The following is a 13,498-nucleotide window of genomic DNA, read 5'->3' as shown; positions in this document are numbered from 1 at the left end:
GACCACCCTTGTAAGTTGGCCACCTCTCTAAGTTGACCGCTTTTTTCAGGCACGGAATTAGGCCTTATCATATAAATCAACCTCTGTAAGTTGACCAACTGTTTAAGTTGACCACTAAATTAGTGCACTGCAAGTGGTCAACTTACACAGGTTTCACTGTAGTTAAAAAATAATTGAAGTATTACAAAGTTATGTATGAAAACACTTTTTATATCTTGCTCTTCAAAATCACCCAGGCTACTTCAAAAACTGTGAGGGGCTTAAACTTTTCATGATTGAATAATCTAGTCATGTCGGCGCTCTCAGCTTCAATGAGATATCATCTGCCGCCAGCTCTGTTATTCATTATTCCAGACTGATATGTCCATAACAAGGGCGAAACTGCAGTCTCTGGATGTGAAAACCATTCTGTCGGTATATTGCTTGTAATTTTTCTTGCCTCATGCTAAAAATTTTACTCACAGTTGAAACATTTTATTTTTCGTTTTCGAAATCCAATCCAATCATATAATAATCCCAGCCAATCATACAGAAAAATAATTATCATCAAATCTTGTGTTAATTTCATTTGAAACTGAATCTATTACTTCATACAAAATATTCAAAAACCAATGTTTAACTTCACATCATCATGTGAATTTTTGTCACTTTTTTTTTTTTGCGCCTCTTTAAAATTGACTTGGAGGAAGAATTTTTTGGAAAAACTTCACGATTGATTGAAATATACATCTATAAAAAATCTATTTTCAGTTTCAATTGTAGATTCAACTGTGGTAGTATGGTGCACAGATCAATTGTAGATTGAATTGTGGTTTGAATAGTCGAGTAGCGGATTGAAGATATAGATTTTGATAGAGTATAAAGCATTTTTCAAAAACCTTTTCCCGATGCAAACAAAGTGGATAAAAATTCAAACGAAGTCATACATCCTAAAGGGCATGAGCTTTTTCACCATTGAAAGAATCGTTTTGCAATAATTCTTCCAGTCGTCAAATCACTGCTTTGAAATTATAGAGAAATGTTTTTATCGTTTTAACGCTTGAAGATTATCTTGTGTCACTCTGCGATTGCATAATTATAGAGCCCCATAAAAGGTATTTGGTTGATATGTCTTTTTTTTATTCAATAATCACATGCATTTTTAAGAAGTTTCTATGAAAGCATCATAATGTATTGAGCAGCTGAAACCTGTTTCGAGCAGAAGAAAGCGATGAACACTCATTAAATAAATATACACTTAAAAATGAGAGTAAAAGTGAATGTAAAATATCAAGAAATTTTTTTGTGAAAACCATGCAGCCACACCACTTTTCACGAGCCTTGGAGATACCATCGTTACACTGGGCACACATTTGTGAAATATTTAGCCTATATGAGGCAATGTCTTCTTTCGTTAAAATTAACCATTGTTCTCTGTCAGTTGTCAAATAGTTGCTGAGAACCAGCGAGATTTCCTTTCATGAACATTGATTTCCGACTTACATAAATTGAATTCACCCACTTTCTATCATTCTGCTCAAAAAATTTGGGGGTGCGACCGCCCCCTCTTGACCCCCCTATTTGCCGCCTCTGGCTCTGGGGAACATGGATTTTTCAAACTAAGGAAAGCAAGAACTACTTGCAAACTACAACAGCTCAAACAAGATTGTAAAACCTGAGCATGAATCCAGTCACTGTTAGCTATTTCTGAATTTTAAAAATTCTCTGCAGCAATACTTTGTAAAAAATATCATCTGAATCTCTTCTGCTAACTGTTTTTCAAATTAAGTATTTAAAACAGAAAACTATTAACAAATATTAATGTTAGTTACTGAATTTTTCGTAAATTTGCTGAAAAATGGAAAACACATGCACTTTTTTTTTTTAATCCTAACCTTGTGGAGCTGAAGTTTATTATTATTATTTTTTAGCAAGGTATGGTTCAAAAGGTAAATCCGACCTGGCCATTGGTAAAACTTAATTGCACAACCACACAATTTATGAAGAAGCAAAGCTGCATTGTTAGACTTTTAGAAAGAGTTTCAATAGTTCCCTGCATTGCCATAGCAAGTTACAGAAAAAAAAATGTTATACAAGTGACTGTAATAGTAATAATAATGGAAATGTTTTCTTACTATTAGTACAACTGTTTGTACCAACAAGATATAACTTTGGAATTTGGTCAGAATTATAAATTTTCTATTTTATTCATATCTTAAAATAAAACAAATATTGGCATGTAATTTATATAAAAACTTACTGTCTTTGGAAATGTGGTCTAAGGTAAATGATTCTTCATCATTTTGAACAAAAGAAACATTTGTTGGGGAAGTATCAGAAGTTGAATTCGGAGCCATTATAAAGAAAGTAGATCCATCTGCTTGCACACACTCATAGTTGCCTATTAATGTTAAATATTGCTCAAATAAATGCATTTACATTATTTTCATACTACAATAAACTATTCACATTCAATAACTTAATGTAAAGAGATTAAAAGCAATAAACAAAAAACAATCTTTACTAATAATAAAGCTCAAAGTCTCTCCATCTGGATGTTTGTGACATGCATAGCGCCTAGGCTGTTTTTCCTGAAATTTGGCAAAGTTAGTTTGTAGCATGGGGGTGTGCACCTCAAAGCAATTTTTCGAAAATTCGATTTTGTTCTTTTTCTATTTCAATTTTAAGAACACTTTCCGGAGCAAAATTATCATAAGATGGACAAGTAGATTACAAAATTATCATGACATGGAATGGGAGAGCGAATGAACATGGCCAATTGACGAGAAATTCGTCATCCATTATTTGTAAATATACAGGTGAACCGAATGACCTTTTAATTTTTAACTACGAGCACAACCGTGCGGGTACCCCTAGTATAAAATAAAGCAAATGAAATCACAGGATCATTTGCTAGCTAAAATTACAATAACCTCTGTCAACAAATTCTATCAAATAATAGAGTTAGTATGTGATGTTATTGCTTACACAAATATAAAGTTACTTTCATATAATATATTTGAAGTTCAGAGAGAATAAAGAACGCTGCATTATTTTTGAAAGCCAAGAAATTTCATAACTTTTATTATCATCTCTAATGTATATGACTAAACAGATACTTGGTTAGCAGTAACGCATTTGGTTAATCCTACCATTAGTCACTACTTTGAAAATAAGTAGGTGAGGCGGTTATGGTGAGTCTGTACTTAACCCTCCATTTAGTTGCGTGATAAGTTTCCCTGATTTTATTTTTTTCCCCAGTTTGATATGCAAATGCAAGTTAAAACTGTAGCAGTCATGTAGGAAGGTAGACTTCTTCCAAGGTTATCCTTATCAACAAAAAAAAAGTCATAAAATATAATAAACTTTATCTGGTGCAGTACAACGGTATAAAGCTCTTAAACCATTTAACACCAAAAGTAAAGAAGTCTTAATGTTATAAAACTATTTCTTGATAACTTTTCAAATTCTCCATTAAATAATTTACATTTGCTTACAATTTCAACAAAAACAGCTTTTAAGGTGAGTTTTTTTATTTTAAATATTTTTTAAAAATTAAATTAAAAGATCTAATTTAGTTTTGTATAAATATGCAAAAACTTCTTAAAAACCACTATACATAACACATTAAAAACCATTGAGAAAACATCGAAAAATATCACTTCTCTGTAAGAAACAAAAGTGAAACTTTAATCTAGCAAATGAAATCTTTTGATCACAAAATAATTTGCATATAGTCAACTCTCTCCAAAAAATCAGAATTGTCCAAAACTAACACAAGATTCGAGATGCAAACAAGGAAGTTTACAACTAAACATTGAGTACGAAATTAAGATAGAAATAATAATGTGAATTTCAAACGGTAAAAAGGAATCAATTCTTATTTCACTTTTAATGATATAAACTTTCACTTTACATAAAGATAATTTGAATTAAAAGTATTGTTTGTAGGATATGTTTTACTGCAGGTATAATAATGATAGGTTTCACTCTGTGCTGCTTTCAAATACTAATTAAACCATTTAATTTTTCCAGATCATGTGCGTGTCACAGGTCTGAAATAGATTTTATTGCTAAACTAAACTTAAAACCTTACATTATAGGCAAGAAATTAAAACAGAACTATCTAAAAACAAGAAATTTGTTTTTAAAAGGAGTGATCTAAAACTCCTAAAAATACTTTGTTGAATTTTTTTATTTTGGGTATTATAATATCTTTTTTTAATGTATTACTGTCGGCTCCAAGAAATATTTGATTAAACAGGGGTATTTAATTAAGGTCGGAAATATTCTTTACCTTACCAAATTGACAATATTTGTCTTAAAATGTAATAATACTGAATCAATAACTATATAATGGAAGTAATCAATGTTATTGGTAAAAATATACAGTCGGATCCTGACTTACGCGAAGGATGCGTTCCAAGACTCCTCGCGTAAGTCGAAATTTTGCAATGTGAAAACGAGTGTGTACAGGCATGCCTGGTATAACACGGTTAACCCCGTTGCAGTTGGACAGTCCCAGAATTACATGTTAAAACGGACGATATATCTCTTCATAAACTACAAGGGGGTTAATTCGTTCTGTGTAGTATCGAAATTGTATTGCACAAGATTTTTTAAAAAATAACTTTTAAACTTATTTTTCACACTAATTAATCATGTACATAGTAAAAATCATGTCACTACGTATCGTGTTGTATCGAAACCATGTTCTACGAGACTAGGAAATAATGTGAATCAAGGGATGCATACCGTGTTATGTCGAAACCAAGCTTTATAAAACAAAGTAAACCTTATAAGAGTTATTATCAAACATTAACAGAATGTATAAAACAAAAACAAAATTCCATCTTTTTCATAAGTAACCTTTGTCTTGTATCAAACCCATGATGAATTAAATTCAAGTTTCATACCGTGTAATATCGAAACTGTGTTGTACAAGTACCGTGTTATACGAGGGACACCTGTATATGATTTTTATTAACATACCCAATTATTTTAGACATTTTTAAACACCTTTCAAACTGTTTTAGACTATTTCTTAACTATAGATTACTGTTACTTACATAAACTGCTGAAATTTAACCGTATTAAAAAAAAAGCTGCACTATTTAAGATAAAATACTGTTAAGATGCACAAAATCAATGACCAATGGGAGGGAGAGACATAAAATAAAACAGTATGGTACGTACAGTTCTGGACTTTTTCGGACTACCTTGACTTTTAATTGTACGTATGAAAGATTCACTAAAATACTCAATTGTCGTGCTACCTTCGATCCACTTTCTAGTTGTTCAAGCGTATCAAAAATATTGAGCTTTTCCTAAATTGTCGCAAGCTTTTACTTTTTGTTTCTATCTTCACAAACTTTAGATGAAACAGCACGCCTAGGAGCCAATGTTTCATCACCTTTCATGTTTAGAATAAGTAAATGAAAAATGAGGAGTGGTTGTAATACACGCAAAGCAAAGCTTGAACTAGTGCGGTATGTGGGAACTTGGACAAGTCAGTGATGCTAAAAGGATGACAATACACTCACGAATAGTGATGTAAAATACCCGGGTATTTATTTTTAGGGGTAAATACCCAGGGTATATACCCGGGTAAATACCCACAATGGGTATTTACCCGGGTATTTATTTCAAAAATTTATATTCAACTGGAATACTTTTCTTTATGTATTCCACTAAGTATGTATATAACCAACCATATGCAAAACAATAAATTTTTGTCCAAAAATTGTATTTTGATCACATATTTAAAGAATTACTGTGTGAAACAACTTAGCAATCTAATACGATATTCACATTAAATGTGTTGGATATGCCTAATCAATGTTGATAGTCAAATTTCAGATATAAAACGCCATTCTACAAAAAGTAAAAATCTTAACTGGTTACAAAAAAAGCAAACATCAATTTTTTAAGGTCCTAATCTTTTATAACCCAGTAATATGTTTCTGCATGACATCAAAATGTAACGAAATGTCGCTCAATTTATTATTACCACTAATTTATACCTACATCTTTTGCAGAAATTTCCTCCAAACCTAGTTCAAGTGTTCAGCCGTTATTCTGCATCTCACATGTGTACACGCACCCACACACATAATATACAGAAACGTTTAAAATTCAAAAATAGAAAGAATCAAACCAAAGATGTTCTGAAGAATGGATCTCGAACTAAGTGACTGGTCTACCCCGATAACGTGATCAGTCCTTAGTTCGCTTATTTCATTTTGATATTTTAACTTTCTCTTTTTATTGTATTTCAAGCATATGTATAGAGTGTGAGAAAAAATAGAGACTTTACAGCTGTTTTACAATGTTTTAATTTAAAGAACAAAACTATTTAATACTAAAAATAAATGCAGTACAACATAAATGTTAGCATAAAAATACTTGATCAATCCTTTATCAGTAAAATGTGTTTGAAGATGCTTAAAATTTTTTTAAATTAATTCTAAAGGAAAGAAACTGCTGAGGTTCGTTTCAAAATGATAAAGAACTGCTAATGGGAAAGAAAAGTTAAAAGATAGCTGCACTTGCAGCAGGAAAGAATTTTGATACTGTCTCAAATGTTTTAAAAAGTTTGTTTCAAAAAGAAAATCATCACCTTTTAATACCGCCTAATTTTTTTTTTTTTTTCGAAATGCGCAGTTACTAGGGGATTTACCCTGCCTTTGGATAAATACCCAAAAAAATATTTATCTTCCCACCTTACATCACTAATTGCGTGTATTAAAAATAGTTTGAATAAATTTTCATCATGAAGTACCGGGGAGCAAATACAAATGAGCAAGGCAACAGAAAACAATATTTTGATTTTTTTTTTGCTTATTAATTTGAAAACTGTTTCTGTATTTGCCACGTTATCACTTAAATAGCAATAAAATAAGTAAATAACATCATAGTCTTAATAACTTCTCAGTTTATTCTTCCAAACATCCCTCATGCTTCCTTTTTTTTTTCATTTTGGATCTTTCATAATGTCATGAAGTCTTTCAATAAAAAATATTATAAATGTGTAATACATATGTATGTATCAGTTTTACCAATTATTTCATATTTAGATTTTTTAAATAAAATCCCATTCATTTTTTGCATTTTTTTGTAATATACCCAGTTTTTCGGCATTTACCCAGGCCTTGGGTAAATACCCGGGTAAATACCCAAAAAATATTTACCTACCCGTTGGGTATTTACCCGATCCACATCACTACTCGCGAAGTCAATATTTTGCAGTCAATAACAAAGTTGACACTAAACATCATGATTCCTATCCAAATATTTTCATGTTTCCAGTGAGAAATTCGCTTTAGCTATAAAATTCGTTGCTCGTGGGAAACCCGCATTACAGCTATTTTGCTTAAGTCAAATCGCATTGTAGCGGGAGTTGGCTGTATTGAAACAAGCTAAGTGAATGACAAAATAATATAATAATTCATATATTATAAGTGTGAAAGAAAAATTATAAAAACGTAACTTACAACCTCATCAGCTAGGTGCAAAAAATATAATTTAATATTTTTTCATCAATAGTTGTTCATACTTGATTAATTTTTATTGAAAAGCTTCTCAGGAAAATATTGCAAAATCTGATAAATATTATTTGATTACTCGGAGAAATTTTTTGATTATATATAAGTTGGGATTTTTAACACTACCTCAATGGGGAAATATTCGGTTCCAAGAGGTTTTATTTGTATAAGCAGGGTAATTGTTTATCCGTTACCTGATTAAGCAGGGCTGACAGTATTACATTGTTAACTTTTAACATTATTAAAATATTTAAATTACTACTTACTAAAATGCAATCGATATGCAGAGTCTTCTATCACCCAGATTTTCCAGCTGTATTTTGTAGTGGATTCCTCACAGTTACTGCAAGATGCTTTGAATCTAACTGCATTATCCTGATTTACACCAAACTTATGACAGTCAGAACAATAGATGTTTAACCTACAACAAACATGGAAAACATCATGTTAGTATCAACTCCATTTTTTGTTAAAATAGAGAAAAATTTGGAAAAAAAGTGGGCAAAACTTATCAAAAAGTAAGTACAGTTTTAGAAAAACTAAAAATGGACATTTTAGGAAAAACAATTTAGAATAGAAGTTGCCATTGCCCCCATTTCAAAATTGAGCTTGGTTTGATTAAACACTCACTTTGGGACAGACTTGACTCTTTTTGGCAGAAAAAATCATTCCACCCTGTAAAAAATCATTTTTCAGAAAAGTGGTAGTAACTTTTTGAAGTGAGGGGGCAGTTGACCCCAGTCCCGCCGCTAGGCATCTGAGCGTCCGCATGCAAGACTGACTACGGCGTCCCCTCTCTTTATATAGCTGGTTCACCAAAAAAGGGGGTGCTAGCGGTGTTGCCCATAAAGCTACTTATTTGGGGGGGGGGGGGACATAGGGCTATATTACTGACTGGTAAAATACTGTCTATGGTTTGGGAGGGGTAATGACCTTCTGTATCTGCCCCCTGCCTTGATAACGTTTACCTCTTTTTCGAGTATTAAAAAAGGATAATTGGAGCTGGCTCCCGGGTATTTTTTTAGGAACATACACTAGGCAACACAAATTTAACACAACTAAGACTATAACCTTCCCAATAATTTTCTTCTTTTCTTAAAAAAAAGTGTGTATAATCGTCAGTTGCCTCAAAGCAACGGCAGGATATCTAGTGTTATTCCTAGAATTAGATATGTTATTGTTGCTCTGAGGCGACTATATAGTTTATATATGCAGCAGAGCTTGCTTAATGGAATAGGCAATTTGCCACGAAAAATTATTCAAATAAGAGAGATATTCCATTATCCGGTATAAAAATCGCACACATCAACGGTGTAGTACACTGAAATTTTATTATATTAAGCAGGATATTCTTTTATCGGATATTCCAACAAGTGGGCTCAACTGTATATACATATAGAGAGAGAGAAATCCGTCGCAAGATCAAAAAAATAGGAGGTGTATGGAACTGGCGATTCCTTACTTATTTCAAGTGAGCATATCTTAAATACATAGAAAGAATAGTTTTCAGCTTTTGGTTTAAGAGGATGGTGTTAATAGATCTGAAGATTGACAATATGAAACATCATAATAAGTGCAATATTAACTAGGAAAAACAGGGGGTCCCGGGGCTTCTCCCCCGGAAAATTTCCGAATTTGTAGTCTTAACTCATTTCAGACGATCTTTGGTAATGTTAGGGGTAGAGAGGTTCGGTGGCTCTCCCCTGTCTATTTTTTAATATTGTAGCTCTAAGAATGCAGTTTTAGACAATCTCTGATGATGTTGAAGGGAGTAGAGATTTGACAGTCCATCCCAGAAAATTTTCCTTTGTAATTTTAGAAATGCATTTTCTTTCATAATATGAAGGGATCGGAGGACGTCCCCCTAACCCCACCTGTTTCTCAAAATTGAAGCTAAAAACACAGATATTATCTCCAATTATGTTAAGGAGAGAGAGGCTCGGGGGTTCTCCGTTGGAATTAAACTGCAATTGTAGTGCTAAAAATAGAGTTTTTAATATGATAGTTTTGTGATGTTACGCGAAGAGATTCGAGAGCATAAACCAGGAAATTTTTCTAATTTGCAGTCTTAAAAATGCATTCAATTATCTTTAGCAGTGGTAGGGGAGAAGAAATTTTGAGCATTCTGCCGGAAATTGTTTGAAAATGCAGTTCTAAAAATGCTGTTTTAGACGATCTTCGGTGATGTAAAGGGGAGGAGGGAGTTAAAGACCCATCCCAGGAATTTTTTCGAATTTGTAGACTTAAAACGCACTCTAGACTTTTTTTTGGTAAGGTTAGGGGCTAAAAAGATTCTGGAGTCTACTCTCAAATTTTTTTCAAAACTGAATTCTTAAAATTGCGAATGTAGGCAATCCATGATTCATAAGTAACTTATAGAGGATCGACAATTTTTTGAAATTGAATCTCGAAAAGCATAATTTTTGAAAACTTTCAGTGATGTAAGCCTCCCCCACCCCCCAAATGCTATATAGTTAAGTAATAAAACATTTTGATATTTACGTTTTGATATTACTGATATAGCAACCAGACCTAATTAGGCAATGTCTTACAAATTTGTTTTATGGATTATAATATGAATAAGTATCAATAACATAAAAAAAGTGATATACGTGATAAAAATACGTAACATAAGATTTCGTAACTTTTGCCTCGTAGCATAAGAACATATAACAGTGCAATTTGAGTAAAGCTTGGAATGGTTTTGAAATTTGCAAAAAGGATTGAAATTATGAGATTTTTGAAAAAATATTTACATCTAGCTACAGTGTGAAATGAAATTACTTGAAGTTATGAAACGTTTAACTTGGGATTTAGTGCTCTGAGCAAGTGCCCTTTGTGCCCATGACCCCATCTCGCCCAGGAAACATGTTTACCAAAGTACAAAGCTCTGATTTTTCTTGCAGGGCCATCCAAAGAGATGACGAAGCCCAGGGCGAACACTTTCGCGCCCCCCCCCTTTCCCCATACACACTTATACAGAAATGAAGCTAGTTATTATCAACAATTAAGATATTTTCATATCGTAATTGTTGGTAATAACCAATTTTAATCATTACATAATTAAACATGTTACCTGTTGTGTATCAAAAAAGACAGGAATTAAATCTAATGTCATATTGAATCTAATTCCTGTCTTTATGCGTTAGCATTTTTAAAAACTATTTAAGAAAAATACGAAATAAAAATGAAAGTATAAAAAAACTGAAATGAAGCTCAATTTATGGTGTTCCCCTTTCATACCTCATCTCTTGGCACCCTGCTCGGCCCCCTCTTTGGAATGCCCTGTTTCTTTACGTTAAACATAACCATGCCTAGACATATGACAGAAAGAATATATCGCAGCCAGCCGTCAAACTTCCCACCACAGTCCTGCGCATTTTACTAAGATTTTGGCCTGGAGTCTGGGGCGGCTAAGTGGCCGAAATGCCTATATTCCGCTCGGTTGTTTTCTTTGGCACTGGCTACAGGTGATAGCAAGAATAAAGCTGAAAGAATTAAAAGAATTCTTGCTATTATTAAATGGTCTTGCACTAATGGTCTCCTATCGGGGGGGGGGGGGGGGCAGGGGGGGGCACCATTTGGAATCAACATTTTTTTTTAAAGACTCAAAATTTTAATTTGTCTTTACTTTTATTTATTTTCTGATTTAACAATCTGAGGCTGAATATGGCACCCCTTGAACATCGCACACCGCGGGCGGTGCAAACACGCTTACAGCGGGCCTGGTTGACCCCCTTTCCCCCCCGAAAAAATCCCAAGTTGATGCAGTATGTGCATTAAAATCGGCAACTAAGTTTCAAAATACGTTTTTAAATTCTCTGTCCCCCATAATCTTGGGCCTCCAAGTTTTTCTGCTTGCTATTCAAGGTCATTTAACATCTATGAGTGTCTCAGTACAAAATATAGAGATCACTTCAGGACAAGCACTTTGTTTGACATTTGCTTAAAGCCATCGATCCGCCCCGTGTGAGACCAAAAGTGAATTTAAGAATTTATGATATATTTCAATTTTTCAAAAATATATCTTACATTATATTTAGGACTAGAAATTCGCTTGACAAGGTATGAATGGTGAAAATTGCTTCCACATTTGAATGAAGCAATTGCCTGTTTGGTGATAGTTTGACAGTTGAAATTTTCACCCTAACTCCAGTTGATTAACCCTCAACACCAGTAGATAGTGTTAATCGTTGACCGCTTTTTCATTTCTTCACTCTCCTAAAATTAGTCTTATCAGTAAACAGTCAAGTTACCTGATCCAGTTCAGCCTTGTCAAAATAAAGCATTTTCCTGCATGTCAAACATAACCAGATCATATTATCAAATTATCATGCTGTGGTGCGAGTTTCATTGCTGATGACCACAGGAGCGTTACTCGATCAGTGAATTCGCTATTATATAGATGAGGATATCAAATTTCAGCGCAAACGGAGCTCAATATTTCAGGGATATAATCCTTACATTTTCATCTAGGACAGATTTTACATAAAATGCCTTCATAATTTAAATTTGTATTTTAATGTAAACTTTTGTGACACCACAAGAAAAACCCTTTGTTTCTGAAAATTGTATGAACTTCATGTTTATATTAAACATTACAGTTTTATTTAGTTTTTGGAGGGGGGGGGGAATACACCACAAACTACTGCCCCAGATGACATACATGATAGGAACACCACTGCATACAGTAAATGATACTTACATCAAAACTTTTTGAGCTTGATGTATTTCAACAACTTGAGAAGCAGAAATGATCTTTTCATTATTTGCAGTAACATTTATGACAGCTGCTGATAAACCAGGGGAAAAATACGAAGCAGAAAGTGCAAAATGAGAAAAGTTATTTGAAAAAAAAGCAGGTGGACTAGCAGAATGGAAGCAACTCAGATGTCCTTGATCTTTTGGTGAACAACTCCACTGATAACTAAAAATATAGACATGCACTAAGTAGTAAAAAGACATTGGCAAATAGTGATTTTTCACACATTGACAAACTATTATTTTTATAAAAATACAAGAAATGTACCTCAATGAGTTGCTTTCATTAAGACTTGACATATATTGTGCTTTCATTTGAATAGTATCATTATAGCCCAGACAACGAACAAATCCTCCATCAATAGAAATATATGGGACTGGCGCCTCAACTTCTAAGATAGCTGTGGACGTACCATATACAATTGTGCCAACCATTTCCACCTAAAATATGTTCATCAATAACCAAATCCATAACATATTCAATGCGTACACAACAAATGCAAACAAAACACTGAATTTCAAAAATATTAGGATACAAATTATTTCTGTATTGGAAAGGGTTCAAAGAAGGGTAACTAGACAAGTAAGGGACTTGTAGATTTAGATTATGATACCAGACTTAATAGGCTTAACATGTGTAGCCTGGAACAAAGGAGAATCAGAGGGGATATGATTAAATTGTTTAAATTTATCAAAATGAATGATGTTAATGGATTAAATTTTTGCACCGAAAGCAGGACGAGGGGTCATTGTTTTAAGCTATTCAAATCTCAGGCTAACCTGGAAATAAGGAAAAACTACTACTTTAGTAGGATTGTGGGCACTTGGAACAGCTTATCGGAAGAGGTGGTATGAGTAAAGGGGTGGATAGCTTTAAGGGGGCCATTGATCTTCATTGGGGACTAATAAATTTACTAGGATCAGCCTAGCTGGGCCCAGAGCCTGTTGCTGATCGTCACATTCGTATTTGTAAAAATGCTTTTTAGTTTTTAACTTTAAAGAAGAAGGGGGATAAAAGGTGACAAAGAATGCTCACAGTTAATATCAATATTAATGTTTCAAAAATGTTTTAAACTAAAAAAAAATCACTCTTCTTCAACAGTAAAGACAAAATTGTTCTCTTACTTTTAAGTGAATTTTGTACGATCCAACAGGCAGAAAATAAGCTGGTATAATAAGCTGCCTGTGATGTAATGTAGTTAAGGAATTTAATG

The 13,498-nt window shown here is 33.1% G+C and overlaps 1 protein-coding gene across 1 annotated transcript in view; it reads right to left on the bottom strand.

Annotated features, from left to right (window-relative positions):
* The window catches only part of LOC129226909 (uncharacterized), a 111,982-nt gene that overhangs the window by 65,555 nt on the left and 32,929 nt on the right, over window positions 1-13,498 (bottom strand). Inside the window, 2 exon segments of the mRNA XM_054861538.1 lie at window positions 2,240-2,380; window positions 7,790-7,944. Coding sequence (XP_054717513.1) covers window positions 2,240-2,380; window positions 7,790-7,944 — 296 coding nt within the window.

The sequence above is a fragment of the Uloborus diversus genome, chromosome 7 (genome assembly GCF_026930045.1).
Source record: "Uloborus diversus isolate 005 chromosome 7, Udiv.v.3.1, whole genome shotgun sequence".
Lineage (NCBI taxonomy): Eukaryota > Metazoa > Arthropoda > Arachnida > Araneae > Uloboridae > Uloborus > Uloborus diversus.
Note: the sequence above shows the minus strand (reverse complement) of the source record. Positions and strands in the feature narration are given on the sequence as shown.